General features: G+C 40.5%; 1 protein-coding gene across 3 annotated transcripts in view; it reads right to left on the reverse strand.

Annotated features, from left to right (window-relative positions):
* Positions 1-13,035, reverse strand: part of med13a (mediator complex subunit 13a) — a 192,553-nt gene that overhangs the window by 147,360 nt on the left and 32,158 nt on the right. For all 3 annotated transcript variants that reach the window (XM_041196888.1, XM_041196887.1, XM_041196889.1), the window contains exon 3: positions 11,456-11,540. In XM_041196888.1, the coding sequence (XP_041052822.1) occupies positions 11,456-11,540 (85 nt within the window). The remainder of the gene's footprint in view (positions 1-11,455; positions 11,541-13,035) is intronic.

Consider the following 13,035-nt stretch of genomic DNA (forward strand, 5'->3'; position numbering starts at 1 on the left):
CATTATGGAGACGCAGCTGCAGGAGGACAAGGATTGGGTCCTAAATATTAACAGTATGCGCTGTTCAAGAAGAATAGGAAGCTAGGTAAAGGTGGAGTGGCGGCAATGTTAATCAAGGATAACCTTGGTGCATTAGTTAGAGACAACCTTGGTTCATGAGATCAGGATGTAGAACCAGTTTGGGTGGAGATGAGGAATGGTAAAGGAAAGAAGTCACTAGTGGGAGTGGTCACAGGCCCCCTAATAGTAACCACAATGTAGGACAAAGTATACAAGAAGAAATATTGGATGCTTGTGATAGAGGGATGGCAATAATTATGGATGATTTTAATCTACATATAAACTGGGGGGGAGGAGAAAAAAGACTGGCAGTAGTAGCCTGAATGAGGAGTTCATAGAATGCTTTTGAGGCCGTTTCTTAGACCAGCATTTTCTGCAACCAGAGGGCAAGCTATATTAAACTTGGTATTGTGTAATGTGACAGGATTAATGAATGACTTTAGAGTAAAGGCACTCCTCAGTAGCAGCAACCACAACATGACTGAATTTTACATCCAGTTTGAAAGGGAGAAGAGTGGGCCTAAGACTAGTATTTAAAACTTAAATAAGGGCAACTATGAAGGCATAAAAGTTGAGCTAGCTGAAGTGAACTGGGGTACTAGGTTAGGTGATAGATCAATAGAAAAGCAATGGCAGACATTTATGGGGATACTTCAGAATATTCAGAATAAGTACATTCTCACTATAAAGGAAAATTCTAAGGCGAGGACCTACCATCCGTAGTTAAATAAAGTTAAGGAAAGCATCAAACTTAAGGAAAAAGCATATAGCTGTGCAAAGATAAGTGGCAGGTTAGATGGTTGGTCAGAATACAAAGTACAGCAAAGAATGACAAAGGTTAATCAGAAGAAAGAAATCAGAGTATGATAGGAAGCTAGCTAAAAATGTAAAAAGGGATAGGAGTTTCTATAATTTTTTTGAAAAGGAAAAAAGTACAGCGAATGTTGGTCCTCTGAACAATGAGAACGAGGACTAATAATAGTAGATAAGGAAATGGCAGATGAAATGAACAAATATTTTGCTTCTGTCTTCACTATAGGAAAATACTTAAAACATTCCAGTATTAGCTGTAAATCAGAAGGAAATCAAAGGGAAAGGAAAGCTTGGTGATATTACAAATCACTAGTGAAGCAAACGGAGTTTGTCTCCACTGAAGTTTAGAAGAGCAAGGACTTGCTTGATTGAAGTACAAGGTCCTGAACGGTTTCAACAAGGTGGACATAGAAAGGATGTTCCCTCTTATAGGTGAGTCCAGAACTTGGGCACTTAAATCAGGGGCTCTCCTTTTAGGACAGAGATGAGGAGAAATTTTTTCCTGAGGATAGTGAGACTTTGCCTCAGAAGGCAGTGGAGGCAGAGTCATTGAATTTTTTTTTAAGGTGGAGGTAGATAGATTCCTGTGAGGCAAGGGAATCAAGGGTTAATCAGTAGTAGATAGGAATGTGGAATTCAAAACAAACAGATCAACCATGAATTTATTGAATAGCAGAGCAGGTTTGAGGGGTCAAATGGACTATTTCTGCTCCTATTCCCTATATTCGTATACACAGATAACATGGTGGCATGCCACATTAAACAGCTAAACAAGTATCAGAGCCCTAGCAATTTCCCAAATGGCAAATCCCACTTTTAAAATACATCATTTGGCAAGACACTCACTGCAGGTCATTGGGGTGTGGAGGAGGAGAGAAAATCATTTCAGACCGTTATCACAGACCATAGACTGTTTGCCTGCTTATGAGCAGTGCCAGTTGAAAACACATTGTCAGAAGTTACTAGAAGGCCCCGATTACAAATCCATAATTAGGACAACTCTTGATCTCGACTATTTATTGTTGCTTCCAACCACTGGAACTAGTACAATATACGTTACATATACTGGACTGATAACGCAGAATATAAATAGCAGTTAATTTGCAATAGCTTCAAAGTTACAGCATAAGCAAACAACATCATTTCAAGCCAGGCCTGACATTACCAGTGTCTACATTCTATTTGAAGCAACAGATTTTCCTACTTAAAAATAAACTTGCAATTGCATGACAAAGCAAATAAGCAGCTCAATGAACAAATATTAGTGGATTCTTCATTTTTAAAATTGCTCTCTACTCTTCTAAAGAGACAGCTCAAGTTGCAACAAAATTTCACGGTGTTATCCAGATGGCTAATCTGAATAGAGTAACTCTTGCTGGTTCAGTCAATGGATGCCAGTCACCTTCCAGCTCTTTGCCCTAGCAGTCATTCTTTGCACATGCGCAAATGGAAGCAGACTAATCAATTGTGGGAGGCATTAGAGAGGAGTCTAATCTTCTCCTGTCCTTACTTGCTGCCCACATTCTTACCAGCAGGGTTCACTGGACAACTGTAATTTGTGAAACTATCTCCACTAACGTTTTGGTTGCATGGAAAGGAAACAGAAAACAAAACAGGAAAAGCTACAGACAAATAAGGAATTCCACTGGGAAAGAAAACATTTACACAGAGCATAAGAGATGTAAACATTGCACGGGGATTTAGCAGTAGCGGGAGGGGAGAAGCAAGAAGAAATGTCCGAAAAAATAGTATGTACTTGACAATATGGTTAGGCCTGAGGTGCTCAGTGGAAGCAAGAGGAATTTGAGCTTTCATGTTCCTTTAGGTTGGCGAGTGAAATTCTCTGAGTGGAGGACATGATCAATGTTAAAAAACAAGATAATCACTTTCTCCCCTAGTTCAAAGAGTCCCTTTGACAAACTCCCACTTCCAAAATGCAAACAAAAACTGGTCTTACAGTAAACCTAAGAAATATGCCTGTAACAGAGCGGCTAAGCACCAAATTCTAAGCGATTCAACACTGACTTCAGCAGCCATCACAACAATTAATCTACTAAAACTAAATGGGCCACCCACATATCGACTCACATTGCCCATATTGTTTCATGACAAGCCAAGGCAAGAAGGTAAAAACAAAAAGAGCTATTTCATGAAGAAAATCAGGAATTTCATGGAAGAGGTTTGAACACCAATGCTTGCAGGTAATTTTACACACATACTAAAAGCTGCACAGCAGCCTCATCGGTGGCCATCTTGAACACAATTAAGAACACGCCTCCATTCCCAACCATTGCTCAATCCACAAGAAAGATGAACAGGTCACAGAATCACAGAGCAGAAGAGGCCCTTTGGCCCATCGAGTCTGCACCGACACGTGAGAAATACCTGACCTACCTACCTAATCCCATTTACCAGCACTTGGCCCATAGCCTTGAACATTATGACGTGCCATGTGCTCATCCAGGTACTTTTTAAAGGATGTGAGGCAACCCGCCTCCACCACCCTCTCAGGCAGTGCATTCCAGACTGTCATCGCCCTCTGGGTAAAACAGCTTTTACTCACATCCCCCCCTAAACCTCCTGCCCCTCATCTTGAACTTATGTCCCCTTGTGACTGACCCTTCAACTAAGGGGAACAGCTGCTCCCTATCCACGCCCCTCAATCTTGTACACCTCGATCAGGTCGCCCCCCAAGTCTTCTCTGCTCCAACAAAAACAACCCAAGTCTATCCAACCTCTCTTTATAACTTAAATGTTTCATCCCAGGCAACGTCCTGGTGAATCTCCTCTGCACCCCATCCAGTGCAATCACATCCTTCCTATAATGTGGTGACCAGAACTGCACACAGTACTCCAGCTGTGGCCTCACCAAGGTTCTATACAACACCAACATGACCTCCCTACTTTTGTAATCTATGCCTCAATTGATAAAGGCAAGTGTCCCATATGCCTTTATCACCACCCCACTAACATGCCCCTCCGCCTTCAGAGATCTATGGACACACACGCTAAGGCCCCTTTGTTCCTCAGAACTTCCTAGTGTCATGCCGTTCATTGAATACTTCCTTGTCAAATTGCTCCTTCCAAAAGTGTATCACCTCATATTTTTCAGGGTTAAATTCCATCTGCCACTTATTTGCCCATTTGACCATCCCGTCTATATCTTCCCGTAGCCCAAGACACTCAACCCCACTGTTAACCACCCAGCCAATCTTTGTCATCCGCAAACTTACTAATCCTAACCTCCACATAGTCATCTATGTCGTTAATATAAATGACAAATAATAGGGGATCCAGCACAGATCCCTGTGGTATGCCACTGGACACTGGCTTCCAGTCACTTAAGCATCCTTCTGTCATCACCCTCTATCTCCTACAACTAAGCGAATTTTGAATCCATCTTATCAAATTATCCTGTATCCCATGTGCATTTGCCTTCTTTATAAGTCTCCCACATGGGACCTTAAAGGCTTTGCTGAAATCCATATAAACTACATCAACTGCATTACCCTCATCTACACACCTGGTCACCTCCTCAAAAAATTCAATCAAATTTGTTAGGCATGACCTCCCTCTGACAAAGCCATGCTGACTATTCCTGATCAAACCTTGCCTCTCCAAGGGGAAATAGATTCTTTCCTTCAGAAATTTCTCTAATAGTTTCCCTACACTGACGTGAAACTCACTGGCCTGTAGTTCCCTGGCTTATCTCTACAGACCCTTCTTAAATAGCGGAACCACATTAGTTGTTCTCCAGTCCTCTGGCACCTCTCCCCGTGGCCAGAGAGGAATTAATAATTTGGGTCAGAGCCCCTGCGATCTCCTCCCTTGCCTCCCTCAGCAGTCTGGGACATATCATCCAGACCTGGAGATTGGTCCACTTTTAAGCCTGCCAACACCTCGAATACCTTGTCACTTCCTGTATCAATTTGCTCGAACCTCTCAGTCTCTCTCTGAGTTTAATAGCTTCATCCGTCTTCACCCAAGAGAATGAGGATGTGAAGTATCCATTCAACACTCTAGCGACGTTCTCTGGGCTCCACCCGTAGATTGCCCCCTTGGTCCCTTATGGGCCCTATGCTTTCCCTGGTTATCCTCTTCGCATTGATATACTTATAGAATATCTTGGGATTTTCCCTACTTTTACCAGCCAGAGCTTTCTCATATCCCCTCTCTGCTCTCCTAATTGCTTTCTTAAGCTCCACCCTGCACTTTCTGTACTCCACTAATGCCTCTGCTGATTTGCTTCCCTTGTGCCTGCTAAAAGCCTCTCTTTTCCTGCTCATCATAACCTGAATATCATAGTTCTCTGGGCTTGTTACTCCTTCTTATCACCCGAGAGGGAACATGTTGAGCCTGTACCCTCCCCATTTCCTGCTTGAACGCCCCCGACAAGTTGCTGCTCCTAGTCTACATTGGCCAGATCCTGCCTTATTTTACTAAAATCCACTCTCCCCCAATCCAAAACATTTTTTTGCAACTTGTCTATTTCTTTGTCCATAACAAACTTAAACTGTACCACGTTGTGGTCACTATCACTAAAATGCTCCCCCACCACCACCTCAGCCACCTATCCGGCTTCATTTCCCAGAATTAGTTCCAGCACTGCGCTGTCCCTTGTTGGGTCCTCTACGTATTGACCTAAAAAGTTCTCCTGTACACATTTCAAGAAATCCACTCCATCCAAGCCCTTAACACTATGTCTATCCCAATTAATGTTTGGAAAGTTGAAATCACCTAATATAATGACCCTATTGTTATTGTTTTTACACACCTCGGCAAACTGTGCACATATTTGCTCCTCAAGTTCCTGCTGACTATCTGGGGGTCTATAATAAACACCTAATAATGTGGCTGCCCCTTTTTTATTCCTAAGCTCTACCCACAAAGCTTCATTCGATGCCCCCTCCAAGATATCATCTCTCCTTACTGCAGTAACTAACTCCTTAACTAATAATGCAATGCCTCCTCCTCTTTTACCTCTTCCGGTATCCCGGTATCTTCTATATCCCGGAATGTTGAGCTGCCAATCCTACCCCTCCCTCAACCATGTCCAGTGATGCTACAATATCACAATTCCACGAGTCAATCCTCACCCTTAACTCATCCGTTTTACCTGTAATACTCCTGACATTAAAGTAGAGGCCATCCAGCCTTGCCTTACTCCCTTGAAACTTAATGCAGCTGTACACCCTCTGACTTGATTGTTTTACTGTATTATGATGATGTGTCCCTATCCTGCTAACATTGTGTCCCCTCCCCCTGCCGAATTAGTTTAAACTGCTCCCAACAGCATTAGCAAACCTGCCTGCAAGGATGTTAGTCCCGCTCTGGTTCAGATGTAGACCATCCCGCTTGTACAGGTCCCACCTTCCCCGGAAACGGTCCCAGTGATCCAGGAATCTAAAACCCTCCCTCTTGCACCAACTCTTAAGCCACGTATTCATCTGCGCTATTCTCCTATTTCTGAGTTCGCTAGCACGTGGCACTGAGAGTAATCCAGAGATTACAACCCGAGAGGTCTTGCTTTTCAGTCTACTGCCTAACTCCCGGAATTCTTGATGCAAGACCTCATCCCTCTTTCTACCTATGTCATTAGTACCAACATGTACCATGACCTCTGCCTTATCACCCTCACCCTTCAGGATGCCCTGCAGCCATTCAGTGACAGAGCTAGTAGATACCAGTAGTTTCTTAATTTGTAATTAATTTTAGTTCATTTGTAAGAAAATACATAAATACATCAAAAGTTCTTTTGCCCTTAAAAATTTCCAGGATGGACATTTACCCAGTTGCTAAAATTAAGAATTTTGGTGTCAATTGTACACTTGCAGCTAAAATGTAGTCCAAAGCAAAAGAAGTTCACATTTTTTTTTTAAAAACCTAATCAAAACGAATTTCCCTCATCAGCAACTGCCGTAACTGGCTTCACAAGTATTACTGTAATTTATTAAAGCATACTTACTTTCAACATTCTTTGAAGGGAGGTAAGCAGGACATTTTTTGATTTGGGAGGGGCAGAGGGAAGAGGTGATGAGTTTGAGATGGAGGAAGGTAACAATTTCTAAATTTGGAGCACTGTATCTACTTTAAGCCATTTGCACCACATCCACCTCAAGTATGGAAAGTTGAGAACATAGTAATTAGTCAATACTTGGAAACAAAAATTTCCTCTGCTGAGTGAATACATCTCAGCAAGGTGACAAAAAAGATAATTAGCTTCAGCACCCTCATCAGAAAAGCAGCAACCCCTGCTACAAACACATGGGTAAACAAAATTAGGCTCGCCTATTGTACAGTTTATCTCTGTCCTTCCTGAAAATAGCCCATCAACAATGTTTTGGCTCAAGCACAAATGAGCAAGATATAAATAGAAACAATATATTTCACCCCTTTCCTATTTTCACTTAGTTCTGCTGAAGGGTCATGAGGCCTCGAAAGGTCAACTGTGCTCTTCTCCGCCGATGCTGCCAGACCTGCTGAGTTTTTCTAGGTATTTCTGTTTCTGTTTTTGTTTTGGATTTACGCAGTTTTTTGTTTTTAATCAAGATATAAATAGGTTGGGAAGTAGTGAGTAACTTAGGGGAGAGACGGGCAGGAGGGCAGAGACAAATCTACGTTGTGTTGGTAATAAACAAGTCAGTAAACATATGTTGAGACACCTGAATGAAGGGACCAAATGTATGGTAGCTAACTTTCTGATGACACACAGATAGGAGAGTAAGTTGTAAAGGGTACATGAGTCTGCAAAGAGATATAGATAGGTTAAGTAAGTGGGCTAAAATTCGGCAGATGGAGTATAATGTGGGGAAAATATGAATGACTGCTTTGGCAGGAAAAGTAGAAAAGCAGAATAATTTTGAGTTTGTAGAACTCTGCAGTTCAGAGGGATCTGGGTGTCCTGTTACGGAAATCACAAGAAGTTAGCATGCAGGTACAGTAAGTGATTAGGAAGACAAATGCATTTATTATAAACAATTTATTACAAAGGAAATGGAACATAAAAGTAGGATAGTATTGCTAAAGCTGTACAGGGTGTTAATGAGACCACACCTGGAGTGCTATGTACAGGTCTCTAAAGGATATAACTGCATTAGCAGTACAGAGAAGTTTCACTCCACTGATTCTAGGATGAATGGGTTATCTATGAGGAAAGGTTGGACCTGTATTCATTGGAGTTTAGAAGAATGAGAGGTGATCTCATTGAAATATACAAGACCTTGAGTACTTGACAGGGAGGATACTGATGTTTCCCTTTGTGGGAGATACTAGAACCAGGGGACACAGTTTAAAAATAAGGGGTCTCCCATTTAAGGCAGAGATGAGGCAAATCTTTTTTCTGAGATTAGTCTGTGGAATTATCTTCCCCAGAAAGCAGCGGAAGCAAGATCACTGAATTAAAGCTGAATTATGGGTCCTTGATTGACAAATGAGTCAAAAAGGTGAAGGGGGTAGACAGAAAAGTAGAGTTCAGGCCACAATCAGATCAGTCATATCATATGAAATAGGAGAGCAAACTCAAGGAGCTGAATGGCCTACTCTTGCACCTAATTCATATGTTTGCATGCTCATATGAGATAGGTTAACATTTAGATGCAAGTTCCTTCCTCCAAGCTGAGGAAGATCTCAGAAAGGGTCTTATAACTAAAACATTAACTCGTTTTTCTCCCTAGAGAAGTGGGCAGGCATGGTGCATTTTTCAGCATTTTCCATTTTTGGTTCAGATTGCCAGCATTTGCAATTTTTCCCATTTGCATCCTCGTGGAGCAAAAGAAAATTCTAGCCTCTTAAAATTCTTGTTCCAATGGCTTGGAATTAATCTTTATTCTATAAACTGAAGTTACTAGATCCAGCCCTTTTTAAAACTGTCCCAATTACTGCCAGAATATTACTTTGAAAAATTTACACGACAGGCTGGAATTTTGGATTGAAACAGCAGTTTCTCAGCTTTCTGAAAACCACTCCTTTAATTCCAGACAAGTTAAAAGCAGAAATTTATAAAACAGACATTCCACAGCCTAATGTGCGAAACTCCATAGGAATGAACATAAAAGTTGCAACATATTTTTTGCTGGATTACAGTAAGAGTTCTTAGATTGGCAATAGTTCTTTGGTTACAGCATATCATACAAGACTTGCAGTCATACAACACATAATACAATATCGCAGGTCGTGCACAGATAGTTGAAATACTATCCCCAATTCCTGGTCATACACAAAGACAACATTCAAGTGCAGGAAGCAGTTCAGAGAACAGTCATGAGGCTGGTACCCCTCATGTCAAAGGTTATGAGGAAAGATTGGAGAATCTTGGGACTTTGCAGCCTTGATAGGAGGGCCAAGATGTGATCTCACCATAGTATACAAGATAATAAACCATATGTGAAAAAAGATAAATTGTGAATTTTACTTCAAATTAAACTCAGCAACAGGTGGTCTAATGGACTCAGGTTTAAACTGGCAAACTGCAAAATTTAACTCCCATTTAATATAAAAGGTAATCAATAAATGGCATGGGCTTTCAGGTAGAGTAGTGGAACCATTTTTAAAAACAGTAGATGCTACAGTGGGGAGAACTTGGGGGATCTTTCTGATTTGAAGATGGCTGAATGGCTTTCCACGTTCATATTTATCGTGTTGTTTTTTGCTATCATAAATGGTAACTGCATGCCATGTGTGTCTGGCATAACCCAACTAATTTAGTCAGGTGGATCAATGTATGTTGATCCTATATGGTATCTGGACTACAGAGAAAACTGACATATCAGTTGGTCATTGATTGCGGGCCAGAAACAGACTAGATTCTGGCAAATATCTTTGGGTCTAAGCTTGAGCACATGGTTTTAATTTTTGCTTAGTTTATTTTTAATATTATAAATTAAAATATAATTAAATGCAGCTGACACCCAAATCTCAATGTTTTCCAATTAAGAAATCAGTGACAAGTTTCACAATACATTTGTTAAACTGGAGTAAACCATCTAAAATGAAAATAGTGGCAAGTTTTACAGCCTTGCATGTGAAATCTTCACTAGCTTATCAAACATTTAGCTATGAGCGACAAGGAACAACCCGTTTGTGCGCTAAATTATATAATTTGGCGGGGTACATACTAGCTGGCAAAAGCGGAATAGAAAACACAGTTGTCCCAGTTTTCTATTAGGACACTACCACCTTCAATTGTATCCAAGACAGGTACTGAGTTAAACTGTATTAAGTCTGAATAGGTAAAACTCCACCACAGGAAGTAAAAATGTGAAGTTTACCAAATAATTTTCTAAATTAGAAAAATTATGCAACTGCATGCACACTAGGGGCCTAATTTATAGGATTAATGTGTAGTTGGGTTGGGAGTTAAAAAAGGGTGTTTTTAAGATAGATAGTCTGTTCTATCCATACAACAGGATACAATGCAGAATCAATTCATAGCTGAGAATATGAAAATGTGCTGCAAGTGACTAGGGCAGTGTGGTGAACTGCAACATAGATTTCTGAAATCTGGGCCCCAATCCATCTGGTACTGCTCAAATGAAAGCCTCTCTCCCTACTGTCTGTTCATGTAATAAGCTTAGAACCATATCAACAAGCAGGAGTCTAAAACATATGACCATCCCTAATTTGGCACATTTTTGGAAGTTTACTCGGAGACCAGAGAGATTTTATTGGTGCAGGAAATGGAAATGTCACAAATGCAATAATATTCTTCTGCAAATGGTTAAAATGATGCATTGCTGGACCAGGGCAAGGATAACAAGAGATGTTCTCTGCATCTAGTCTACATAATAACTATTCCTAGTAACCTCAAATTGTTTAATTAAAATACTGAACCAAAATATTTTGAAAGCTTACAAAAGCATCAAATTTTCTTCTTCGCAAACTTCAACCTTCCAATGCCACACCTACCCGAAGCTTTCCTCAAACAACATTTTTCAGTCAGAAAGTTGAGTATTGCTAAAAAAAAAAAAGCTTTTCGTCTTGCACTCATCAGGACAAATCGTAAGAATACCAATATCAGGGGAAGCAACAACTTTATGCTATAGGAGGAAAAAAGTGCTGATTGGTTGGCAAGTGGACTCTGATTGGTAGAGGTATTGCCATAGAGAATGCACCAGTTAATGGTGACTAACAGTTAACTGCCACGCATTCTTTGAATTTTAAACCAGGCAGCTTGACTCTGACCATTAAGTCAGGCTGCCTGGTTTAAATTCAAACAATACATGACAGTTAACTGTCAGTCACCATTAACTAATGCGTTCCCCATGACAATGCCTCTACCAGAGTCCACTTCCAACCAATAAGCACTCTCTTCTCATACAGTATAAAGTTGCTGCTTCCACCAACATTGGTATTCTTGCGACTGTCCTGATGAGTGCAAGATGAAAAGCTTTGACAAAATGTCTTTTCTCAGCAATATTCAATCAGGAAGATTGGTCATCAAAGCAGAAAAAAATTTGTATGTAAAATCATTTTTCAAAATGATCGGAATGGGTTTAAAGTTGTGATCAGTAGAGTGTGTTAATAACAGGCATGACAATTAAGTTCCATTGTATTTCAAACAGCTGTAGGATATTACAGCACATACCTTTCCAGCAAGTTGTGAATGGCCTTAAAAAGCAGTGTTCGGCATTCGTAAGACAGTCCCTGTTCCCACAATCCTTCTTCTTCAACTGAAAGATGAAACAGCAATTAAGAAAAGTTAACACCACTTCATAAAATATTTTTTTTTAAATCCGCATACTGAAGACAACTTGTATTTAGTTATCATAGAAAAGTAAATCCTTGTTCAGTTATTCTGACTGCTGCTCTCCCAACATCATGAGACAACGCAGATAATCTGAACTATGGCCCGTTATCATAGGTAACAAAGTCCTATTTCCACTTTGTATTTCTTGTTCACTATTTTATCCTGCTACAATTTTCTGCACATGGATTAAGGTTGCTCTTAGCACAGTTGGCTCATTAGTGCATTAAGCCCTATGCCAGAATAGTAAGATCTATTGGTATCAGCTCAAATAAAAATTAATGGAATGTGGAATTTAAACTTCATATTCTATGTAGCTATTAAGAGAACAGGAGTAGCCCAGAGGATGGCTCTCCTGCTTCGAAGGCCCCTGGCTCAAGTCCCATCCCTGGCCTTATTGGCTACCAAAGAATCAGCCACTGGTACAGAGAAGCCAAATATGCATCAGTGCCAGTCCCCAGCCTGGATAAATGGGAAGCGTGAGCAAGGGTAAAACTATGCAACCCCCAAATTCAAAAACATCGGACACCTGTGAAATAAACAGTACTGTAGCCTATGTAGCCAAAGCAAAAATGGGTAAATACAAGGAATTACATACCAATATAACCAACGTCTAGTATAAAAAGCAGCCATCTTATGAAAAAGAATTTTTTACATTTCACTATTTTTCAAAGCTTTCTTGCATCTCAATTAACAGATTGCCATTCAGTAAGCAAATAAAATTGCTATAAGGTTGGCCCCATAACTGTGAACAAATACCTATGCTGCTCATATGAGTCTACAAAACTCAGATATACCTCATATGTAGTAGTATCTTAGATAGAGCCTACATAACTGACAAATTAGCAAGCTCTGCCCAGAGATTCGCAGCAGATCTTTGTCCTTCGTCTCCCATTCCCAGCCTTCCATCCTCCCATCTTATCTGAAAATCCATAAAGTAAAGTTGTACGCCCAATCATGTCAAATGTTTCTGCCACAACTGCAAAGGGACTGTTTCTTCCCTGGCTCTTTGGATACCTCTGAAGACAGGCCCTGAGGGGCTGATTTTCTTATGGCAGCTTTCCAGATTCTTGCCACTCGAGTGATATTCCACCAGGCAAGTTTTTGTTCAAGTTGTAGAAGTCACTGAAGGCAAGAAATGTGATTACAGAACAAAACTAGTTCGCATCTGGAAATAAAAAGCTAACAAAAAAAAAGTTACCTACAGACAGTTTTATATTGTAGATGAATAGATGGATTACAAGACAGTTTTGCACAAACCACAAGCGGAGAACATGCCCAAGCACAGGAAGTGTCCAGCTCATAACTAGAAGGTCACAAGTTTGTCCCAAGACTTGCTGTCAAGTCACTGCAACCTGCTTGCTCAGCTAAGAGAATTTGTCAGGCTGATGGATTATTGAAGCAAAGCAAGTATTCCTTCT

The sequence above is a fragment of the Carcharodon carcharias genome, chromosome 10, assembly GCF_017639515.1.
Source record: "Carcharodon carcharias isolate sCarCar2 chromosome 10, sCarCar2.pri, whole genome shotgun sequence".
NCBI classification, from domain to species: Eukaryota; Metazoa; Chordata; class Chondrichthyes; order Lamniformes; family Lamnidae; genus Carcharodon; species Carcharodon carcharias.